This window comes from Brassica rapa, chromosome A07 (genome assembly GCF_000309985.2).
Source record: "Brassica rapa cultivar Chiifu-401-42 chromosome A07, CAAS_Brap_v3.01, whole genome shotgun sequence".
Taxonomy (NCBI): domain Eukaryota; kingdom Viridiplantae; phylum Streptophyta; class Magnoliopsida; order Brassicales; family Brassicaceae; genus Brassica; species Brassica rapa.
The window spans coordinates 27,080,517-27,090,647 of record NC_024801.2 but is presented as its reverse complement, the minus strand read 5'-3'; the positions used below and the strand labels follow the sequence as shown (position 1 = coordinate 27,090,647).

Here is a 10,131-nt window from a genome sequence, read left to right as displayed (position 1 = left end):
TAAAATGCACTTTCTCTTCACCTCTATTCTCATTCGTCTCTTACAAATCATCTCTATACATTGATCATTTCGTATTCTCATAAACCTAGAAAACCAAACTCATTTTAATAGCCATGGCAGAGGAAACCAAGAACGTTCACGAGCATGAGGTGCCAAAGGTAGCCACCGAGGAATCATCAACGGCCACCGGCGAGGTTACAGACCGTGGACTGTTCGATTTCTTGGGGAAGAAGAAAGATGAGACGAAACCAGAGGAGACCATCGACTCTGAGTTCGAGCAAAAGGTTCACATCTCAGAGCCGGTGCCTGAGGTTAAACACGAGGAAGAAAAAGAAGAGAAGAAGCATAGTCTCCTCGAGAAGCTTCACCGTAGCGACAGCTCTTCTAGCTCCGTAAGTTTATATTATATGATCATTAAAATATATTTTGGAAGATTCGGACATAATCTATGTGTGTTGTGTTAGATCTTGTCTTTTGATGGTAACTAGAACATGATCTAACTATGTGTGTTCGGTTCAATAGTCAAGCGAGGAAGAAGGTGAAGATGGTGTGAAGAGGAAGAAGAAGAAGGACAAGAAGAAGGTAACTACTACTGAAGGAGAGGTGAAGACAGAGGAGGAGAAGAAAGGGTTTATGGATAAGCTGAAGGAGAAGCTTCCAGGACACGGGAAGAAGCCTGAAGAGGCTTCACCCGCACCGGTTGTTGCTCCTCCGGTGGAGGAAGCGCATCCGACGGAGAAGAAGGGTATTCTGGAGAAGATTAAGGAGAAGCTTCCAGGGTACCATCCCAAGACCGTAGAGGAGGAGAAGAAGGATAAGGATGATAATTAAAGATATGAATAATGATGACGATGTGTTCTTTTGTGTTATGATCATCTTTTGCTTTTGTGCTGTTGAAGTTTGTTGGCTGTTTATTTTCTTTGTTGATTTCAGCTTTCCTTGTTATGTGTTGTATATGATTTTCAAGGTGTTTTAATGGTATGATTATTTTCATTTTTCACATAACATTGATTTAGATGTCCCATATATTCGTTACGATAATGATCTAACTTCCCTGTAATGATCTAACTTCCCTGTATAGTCGTACAGATGACCCCATCTTGACTAACTAATCTCTTTATAATTGAATGGTAGAATCAAAGTCTTGTACTATTTATGAAGCTAAATGCGTTGGTATAAATAAAAGCAAGATGACCCGCAACTATCATGATTCCTAGTGGTTGATTTGGCATTGTGATTGACATAATTGCTCAAAACGTATAAAGTAAAAGCGATATGAATGAGGTTCGATATGAACAAATGAGATAAGAATCAGTTAAACACATCCAAGAAATGTATATCATGATCCGAGTTTCACCTTCATGAACCATGGTTGTGTGTAAGCCTGGCATTCGGGAGCCCATCGGTTTCGATTCGAATTTTTGAATTTTCGATATTATGCTCATAAATCTCATTTGAGTTTTACTAATTATTGGTCCGGATTCGTTTCGGCTCCTTTCGAATTCGGTTTGGATCGATTGTAACCAATATTTTAAATTACCCAAAGAAAAAAATTATAACCTGAAAATTTGACAAAAAAAATAAAAATATAAATTATTCATAAATCTAATTAAAAATTAGTTAAACTATCTAAATTAACTAAAAATTATTCAAAATAACAAGTAGAATAAACCACAAAAATCTTTAGAATATTAAAAAATTTCTAAATTACCTTAACATATATGACTAAAAAACATATTTAACTAATGTCGGATATATTCGGATCCGGATTTTGATTCGGTTTGGGTTATACCTAAAACTTAAAGTACTAAGCTCACAAGTCCCGTTCTGATATTTTTATATCGCGATTTGGATCCGGTTTTGATTTTTTCAGTTCTTTAAGTAGGTACTTTTGGGTAAAATGCAGTGGCTAGTTGGGTGGTTCAAATGCTTTCGTATTCTTATAATGGGCTTTTATTAATGGGCCAAAAAGTCATTAGGCAGAAATAGCCACTAAGTAATCACAGGTAGAAAGAACTCGCGAAACGTCGTCGTTCTGATATATCACTCCATTGTAGATTGGTTTAACCGATACGAGGATCTTCGCCGCCGGCTAGTAAACCCCGGAGTTTCATTCCACCGGCGATATGGAGAGAGGCGAAGCGAAGAGCAAGAAAGCAGGAGGGCCTCCTCGTCTCTGCTGCATCTGTAACGAGAAACGACCCGTCCTCAAAAGACCCAAAACCCTTCAACAAGTAATCTCACCTCACTTCTCTCTTCTTCTTTTTTTTTTAGCTCTATGAACAACTCCAACCGATATTTCACCTCTTACCTGAGCTTTTGCCATTGATTTAGAGTTCTTAATTCTTGTGGTTTGATAAAGATTCGAACTTTGAATCCGTCAGCTGTGTTTATTAATCAAGTTTTACTTGCTGGTTGGTGTGATGGTTCAAAAGATATGCAGAGAGTGCTTTTACGAGGTGTTCGAGGAGGAGATTCACCAAGCCATCGTCAACAATGGGCTATTCAAATCCGGCGAGCGTGTTGCTATAGGCGCCTCCGGTGGAAAAGGTTAAATCTTTTACCTTTGGACTGTTAACTAAACTGTATGAAAGCTTGTCCTCCTGGTGCAGATTCAACGGTGCTGGCTTATGTATTATCAGAGCTAAACAGACGCCATAGCTACGGTCTCGACCTCTTCCTTCTCTCCATTGATGAAGGGATCACTGGTTACCGTGATGATTCTCTCGAGACCGTTAAAAGAAACGAACTCCAAGTAAAAGCTTTTTTTTTTTTTTGTTTATAGAAGAGTCTTTTTTTCATCTAAAGGATTCTTCTTTCCTTTTTAGTATGGGTTGCCTCTTCAGATTCTTTCGTACAAAGATCTGTACGGATGGACGATGGATGATATTGTGAAGATGATTGGTCTGAAGAACAATTGCACCTTTTGTGGTGTCTTCCGTCGCCAGGTATGAATGATTCTTCACAGCGTTGAACAATTCTACTTAGTTGTTTTTTTTTTTTTAATAGTTTTGATGTTTTTCGTGAAGGCGCTTGATAGAGGAGCTGCGTTGTTGAAAGTAGATAAGCTGGTGACTGGACATAACGCAGATGATATAGCTGAAACAGTTCTCTTGAACATACTTAGAGGAGATATCGCTAGATTGAGTCGGTGCACATCGATCACTACAGGTGAAGATGGTCCGATTCCAAGATGTAAACCTTTCAAATATACTTACGAGAAGGAGATTGTTATATATCCTTTTGCTGTTTCAAATCCTCAGTGAATTTTTTTATTAAAAGAAAATATTGTGAAACCTTAACTTAAGTAGCCACACGTATGCTTATTTCAAGAAGCTGGACTACTTCTCAACCGAATGTGAGTTTCACTACTAGGTGAATGCATCACATATGTTAATTTGAGCTGATTGATTTATTTATTGTGGTTAAAGGCATATACTCTCCTAATGCTTATCGTGGGTTTGCCCGTGAGTTCATCAAAGACTTGGAGAGACTAAGGTTCTTGTTAAAACTTTTGATGTTTATATTCGTCCTAACCAGATGAGAAAGTAAGTTTCAAACTTATATAATATGAACCTTTTAGGCCAAGAGCTATTCTGGATATCATTAAGTCCGGTGAAGACTTCAGAATTGCGACGACCACTAAAATGCCTGAGCAAGGGACGTGTGAGCGATGCGGCTATATTTCTAGCCAGGTGAGAGATTCTTTTTTGCAAAAATAAAGACCTTTCTGTTACTGTGAGATTGCATTTGTTTTTCTTGAATGAACAATGAGTAAAATGATGATGCAGAAATGGTGCAAAGCGTGTGTGTTGTTGGATGGATTGAACCGTGGTTTGCCTAAGATGGGCATTGGAAGAGCTCGAGGAGGAGGTGTAAACGGTGGTGATCACAAGAAGGAAACAAAGGCTGGATCTACTGTGAAAACTCTTGAGACCAAGCAATGTGGATCTCTGGATTTCTAAAGAGAGAAGAGGCTCTTTTTTTTTTTTGAGAGAAGAGGCTCTAAAATTGCAGAAACTGGTTCTGTACAGAAGAAAATGTTAAAACACATCGTTGTTGGTTAGTGATTATTGAAAATTTTACTACATTAATGACCCACCTGGTCAACTTGACTAAACTCAATCCAGCCTGGTAATAGTTTGACGACAATCATGCATTAATTGTTCCACTCAAGTCTTCTGATTTGAAATTTAAAAACTGCTTACTACTTTTTTCGGCTTTGCAACAATCTGGTTATACGACGCCGTTGCATGGTCTAATCACCGTACTATACTATGTAGGCGAATGTTGTCCACACATGGAACACTTCATCCATGCATGTTCCTTATTACATTTACAGCCACTGTTACGTAGTTTAACGCGGTTTGCATCTCTTTGTGTATATATATATATTTTTTGGTTATTATTGTCATCTTTTTGAAGTGTTGTCATTTATGCAGAGGCCCTATCAATATCAACTTTATTCCATAACTATTATTAACATGTTGTGGACCCTACTGGCACATTCAAATTGCCCTGACCCGTCGCTTGCTCCACCCAATTATATTTTTCTTTATAGCAGATCTCTATTTGGTAATTAAAATGTTATTTTTTCTACCCACTTTACCTTGATTATTGGAGATTTAATTTGACAATAGTGCTAATGACACACGCAAGAAAGAAAAAAAGAGCGTATTTATTGGCGACAAATCCGGAAAATGTAGACGCAAGGAAGTTTAATGCTCTAGTTTTTCCCTTCGATTCACTCAAAGCCAAAACTTGAGAATAACAACTGAAGAAAAAAGCTTCTGCACTCCAGAAGAACTAAGTTGGAGAAATGGAATATAACCTATGATATGCCAAAGACATTAATACTTAGACTTCCAAAATACATTTGATCTTGTAACCAGGAATGGGCCCTTTCTTTATCTACTAGCAGCTATAAAGGGCAAACAAGAACCAAAAAAGAGGATAAAACGATATTTATTCCATATCCGAATTAATAATAGAGGCATAGTATAAAGGGAATATATAACTTTAGATGGCCTATTTATTTGTAGCTTTTGTGTATGTGTGTGTGTGTTATCTTCGTTCTGAAGTTTATGTTCATGTTTGTCACACTTTTTATAATCATTTGTCAAATATTTAGTCTAGGCGGTTAGTTGTGTCATATTTTTTTTTGTTGTTGCTTGATTGATAAAGCATTGCACTAGGATGTTTGTCTGCAAATCCATATTTGAAAACGTTCCTTAAAACAACAGATTTTACTAAAAGAATGTTCTCAAACAAATAGTTTTAGATTTTCTAATACAGATTAAGAAATAATTATAATTCCTTATAATTTTTATATCAAACAATTTGATATAACTCCAAATCAATAACAATTCATAAAAAGTGTCTATTTAAATATCTATATTTGTAATTAATAACATGCGCATTTAAAACTTCAAAAATTTATCTTTGAAAACAACAAAAAGTTTTTAATTTTTTTTTGAAAAAGAAAAGAGTCGAGTAAGAGATTGTAAAAAAGCCATGGTGTGTGTCCCTACTAAATTACCACAGATTTTCCCCTCTAAAACAGTCAATTGTTAGTTAATACGAATGACTAAAGATAACAAAAATGTTTTATTTGTTTGATCAATCACCCACAGTTAATCAATCACTTGACAAAAGTTTACGACAAATAAACGTTAGTCCTAATAATTATGATTTCTCCTTTAATTTTTTTGTTTGTTTTTAATGCACAAGGCATAGAAAAATGGGCAAGTTGCTTATTAGCCATGTGGATTGTGGGAGACAAATACAGATTTCAAAGTAACACAGAGTCGCTCGTGGGTCCAGCCACCGACACTGACCTTTGTTTTCTTCTCTCTTATTCGTTCCCCTCTTGCTACTGTTAATCTCTTTTATATACGTTCCCTCTCTTCTCTCCTTCACTCCTAGACTCAAATCTGTGTACATGTAAAGAGCTAGAGATCACGCCAAGAAATACCTTTCTTCATTCACCAAAAAAACATGGCGGCCAATGCCTCATTCGCCGCCGCATTAATCGTCGGCTTTGCGCTTCTTTTCGCCGTCACGGCGGAAAGTCCGTATAGGTTCTTCGAATGGAACGTCACTTACGGTGATATCTACCCACTCGGTGTTCGCCAGCAGGTACAGTACTAATATTAAATTTATACCAATACTTCGGTTTGGTTTAGATCCGGTTTTTGTAGCTGCGGATCTCACATTTTTTCCGGTTTAGGGTATTCTGATCAACGGGCAGTTTCCGGGACCGGACATTCACTCCGTTACTAATGACAATCTCATCATTAACGTCTACAATAGCCTCGACGAACCTTTCCTCCTTTCATGGTAAATCTCATTCTAAATCTAAATCATTTGCAAATCTGTAATCAAACAATACTATTAGTTAAAATTTAATACTATATAATTACTGTTAAACATTGAAGTCTGTCTTTGTCCGATTGATAGTAGTAGTTAGTCGGCCACTAGTTTTTATTGGTTCGTGAATAGTATTTTGCTTTTTTTAGTAATGACGTAAAAATAAAACGTGCTTGTAAGAAAAAGACAATGAAGTACGTAAGAATTTTTGTTTTGTCCACATTCATGTCGGACTCGGTCCACAAAATAAATGATTTACCCACGTACGACATAGTTAGTTGGGTAATTAGGGTTAAAGTCAATTAAACACACACATTATAAAATAATTTCTGCATGGGGTGTTACAGTGACTTGTGAACTACATTTTCAGATTTATTTACTTGTGGGGAAGTGGTCCATCACCTTACCAAAGTATTAGCTGTATCCGCATCAATTCGATCTCTAAGCACACTTTTCCAGACAAGGCCTAGATTAACAATTCATAATACTCTTGGGGTTAAAAACTAATATTTTGAAAATAATAATTTGTAGGAATGGAGTTCAACAGAGGAGGAACTCGTACGTGGATGGAGTTTACGGGACGACTTGCCCTATCCCGCCGGGGAAGAACTACACTTACATCCTTCAAGTGAAGGATCAGATCGGAAGTTTCTACTACTTCCCTTCTCTCGCTTTCCACAAAGCCGCCGGTGGTTTTGGTGGCCTCCGTATCCTCAGCCGTCCTGGTATCCCAGTCCCTTTCGCTGACCCTGCCGGAGATTACACAGTTCTCATAGGAGACTGGTACAAATCTAACCACACGGTAAGTATTTATTGCGGTTGACCCTTCCACAAGGCAGGGCCTAACCTATTATGAATGTAAACATTTTTAGATTATTAAAAAGGTTTTTTTGATATATCATATAATATAGCATTGATTAAAAATATAAAAAAAAGAGTAACTAAATAAATAAAAATTCGATAATTTGAATATCTTTGCGAAATAAGTATAAAATAACTCTTTAATATTTAGAGGTTTTGCTTCTTGTTCTTGTTTAAAAAAAATTTATGTGGTTTTTTTTGTTTCTGTAGGATTTGAAGGCACAGCTTGATAGTGGTAGGAAGCTTCCTTTACCAGATGGCATCCTTATCAATGGACGTGGGAGTGGTGCCACTCTCAATGTTGAACAAGGTAAGACATACAGGTTGAGAATATCCAATATAGGGCTACAACACTCTCTCAACTTCCGCATTCAGAACCACAAGATGAAAGTGGTTGAAGTGGAAGGAACTCACACTCTTCAGACTACTTTCTCTTCTCTCGATGTTCACGTTGGTCAGTCTTACTCGGTCCTTGTGACCGCCGACCAGCCTGCACAGGATTATTACGTGGTGGTTTCTTCTCGGTTTACCTCGGATGTCCTCACCACCACTGGTGTTCTCCGTTACAGTGGTTCTGCTGGTGGTGTTTCTGGACCTATTCCCGGTGGACCAACAATACAGATCGACTGGTCCTTGAACCAGGCTCGAGCCATCAGGTGGGTACCTTACTTGCTGTACAAGAAATCTTGATTCTTGGCTTTTATCTAATTATGTTATTATGTTCTTGTGTTGTAGGACTAACCTTACGGCGAGTGGACCAAGGCCAAACCCGCAAGGATCATACCATTACGGTATGATAAACACCACAAGAACCATCAGACTTGCTAGCTCTGCTGGTCAGGTCAACGGGAAGCAACGATACGCTGTGAACAGTGTATCGTTTAACCCGGCAGACACTCCTCTGAAACTCGCGGACTACTTCAAGATCGATGGTGTGTACAGAGTTGGAAGCATACAGAGCCAACCCACTGGTGGAGGAATCTACCTCGACACGTCTGTTATGCAGACCGATTACAGAACCTTTATTGAGATTGTGTTTGAAAACTCCGAGGATATTGTCCAGAGCTGGCATCTTGACGGTTACTCTTTCTGGGTTGTTGGGTAAGTGTCTTTCTTTTTTATACTTTAAACCGTATCTAAATTATGGAAAATACAATAATATATTATTTTGTTATATTTTACATGTCGATCTTCTCGATCTCCCAATATAAACTGGACTAACGTCACATTGTGATATAGGATGGACGGTGGGCAATGGACTCCTGATAGTAGGAACGAGTACAATCTACGTGATGCAGTAGCTCGCTGCACCGTTCAGGTAAACTCACAGTAAAAGCTAGTATTCTAAGCATGTTTTTTGACGAAATGTGAACCGTTGGATTCATATTTTTTTAATTGATCTATAGGTGTATCCGAGTTCATGGACGGCTATATACATAGCACTGGACAACGTAGGGATGTGGAATCTAAGATCAGAATTTTGGGCAAGACAGTACTTAGGACAACAGTTCTATCTACGTGTCTACACAACGTCCACTTCTCTTAGGGATGAGTACCCAATCCCCAAGAACGCTCTTCTTTGCGGTAGAGCTAGTGGTCGTCGCACCAGACCACTTTGAGCGGTGGAGAGATAAGAGAGATGGTCAACAATACCAACTGATTCGTTGTGGACGAGTGTTTTCTTGTTTTATTCATTCTTCATTTTGCTAATGAATGGAAGAGTTGTTGTCAAATCATTATGTCAGTTTGTAACGATCTCAGCTCGAGGTCTCAATTCTTATTCTTTCTTTTTATATAAAAAATAACTTTGGAGGGAAACTTTATTTGATATAGTTCTATCATAAGCCTTATTGGCGTAGTATTACATTTTGTTTAACAAGCCAAGACAAGAATACAATCTAAATAGTGCAGGATAAGTATCGAGTGTGCAGAACAGCTAAAGTAAGGAGATTTCAAACAATCCATCTAACACTATAACCATAGCATACTATAATAGCTAGAAACTCATTACATAACATACAATAGTAGCGTGACCACTAGACTAAATGCTCAGTGTTATGAGAATAACAGATTACGTTTACGACTAAAACAATAGTTTAACAACACGACAAAAACCTATACGTTGTTCTTTTCCTCTGCTTTGTGACAAAGCCTTTGTCTGAATGAGTGAGGCAGAGAAATTTACAATTGTGCATATAACGCAATAGATAATTTTGAAGGATCTGAAATTCAAAACCTCCCAGGCCCGCTTCCCGAGGTGAGCCGCCTCCATGGATCTTCAACGCTTCAGCATCGTCGATCAACCTTCCTCTCCCTGAAGTTGCTCCTCTCATCCTCCATGACTTCGATGGGCATAGCTCCTCCCCCGGCGCGTTTCAGACCCCCTCCCGATCCTCCACCGTGTAAGTTTCCTTTGATTGGTTCTCTCTCTCCGTTTGAACCTCTGGAACCACCAGACCCTCCAGACCCTCCAGACATATCTCCCGCTCCCGTTCTTCTTCGTCAGTTCATCGTTGCCTCGCCCAGCCGCCGTCTCTCCTCCGCAGTTCATCGTTTCACCTGGATTGTTCACGAGTTTCTTATGTTGTTGGGCTTCTTAACCTTTTCCGCCGTCGCTAGCTGCAAGAGATGGAGTCGGTGCCGTTTCCATGTCCTTTGGCTCCTGGCTCTCACATGTAACCCTCCTCCATCTCTCATGACTGTACTGACATCAGATCCGTTTCATGAGACCTGCGCTTTACTTCCTCCATTTCGCTCTTCCTGTAATATCCGATGGCCGGATCTGAAGAATCTGCGACTAACGTCACCTTCGTTGTCTCCTCGGGCGATGACCCTTCTCCCTTCAGGGAAGATCTATTCTGACTGGACTTGGTGCGAGCGAGAACTCCATTCTGATGTTCT

General features: G+C 38.8%; 3 protein-coding genes across 4 annotated transcripts; all 3 read left to right on the top strand.

The window, feature by feature from the left end:
• Nucleotides 1-20: 20 nt before the first annotated feature.
• On the top strand, nucleotides 21-1,002 carry LOC103832067 (dehydrin ERD14). Its single transcript, XM_009108025.3, has 2 exons — nucleotides 21-392; nucleotides 523-1,002. The coding sequence occupies exons 1-2, from the start codon at nucleotides 114-116 to the stop codon at nucleotides 829-831; spliced, it is 588 nt and encodes a 195-aa protein (XP_009106273.1). The 5' UTR covers nucleotides 21-113; the 3' UTR covers nucleotides 832-1,002.
• A 305-nt stretch (nucleotides 1,003-1,307) lies between these two features.
• Nucleotides 1,308-4,163, top strand: LOC103832066 (cytoplasmic tRNA 2-thiolation protein 1). Its single transcript, XM_009108024.3, has 9 exons — nucleotides 1,308-2,234; nucleotides 2,436-2,550; nucleotides 2,613-2,755; nucleotides 2,829-2,948; nucleotides 3,030-3,235; nucleotides 3,318-3,358; nucleotides 3,432-3,498; nucleotides 3,584-3,695; nucleotides 3,792-4,163. Exons 1-9 carry the CDS (start codon nucleotides 2,127-2,129, stop codon nucleotides 3,963-3,965), a joined length of 1,086 nt encoding a protein of 361 aa, XP_009106272.1. The 5' UTR covers nucleotides 1,308-2,126; the 3' UTR covers nucleotides 3,966-4,163.
• A 1,660-nt stretch (nucleotides 4,164-5,823) lies between these two features.
• On the top strand, nucleotides 5,824-9,077 carry LOC103832065 (L-ascorbate oxidase homolog). Of its 2 annotated transcripts, none has more exons than XM_009108023.3 (7): nucleotides 5,824-6,138; nucleotides 6,230-6,339; nucleotides 6,901-7,171; nucleotides 7,441-7,886; nucleotides 7,966-8,331; nucleotides 8,470-8,548; nucleotides 8,637-9,077. In XM_009108023.3, the coding sequence occupies exons 1-7, from the start codon at nucleotides 5,998-6,000 to the stop codon at nucleotides 8,847-8,849; spliced, it is 1,626 nt and encodes a 541-aa protein (XP_009106271.1). In that variant the 5' UTR covers nucleotides 5,824-5,997; the 3' UTR covers nucleotides 8,850-9,077. The 2 variants fall into 2 exon arrangements, with proteins under 2 accessions (XP_009106271.1, XP_033131184.1); XM_033275293.1 differs by lacking the exon at nucleotides 5,824-6,138 and adding an exon at nucleotides 6,740-6,780.
• The last annotated feature ends 1,054 nt before the right edge of the window (nucleotides 9,078-10,131 follow it).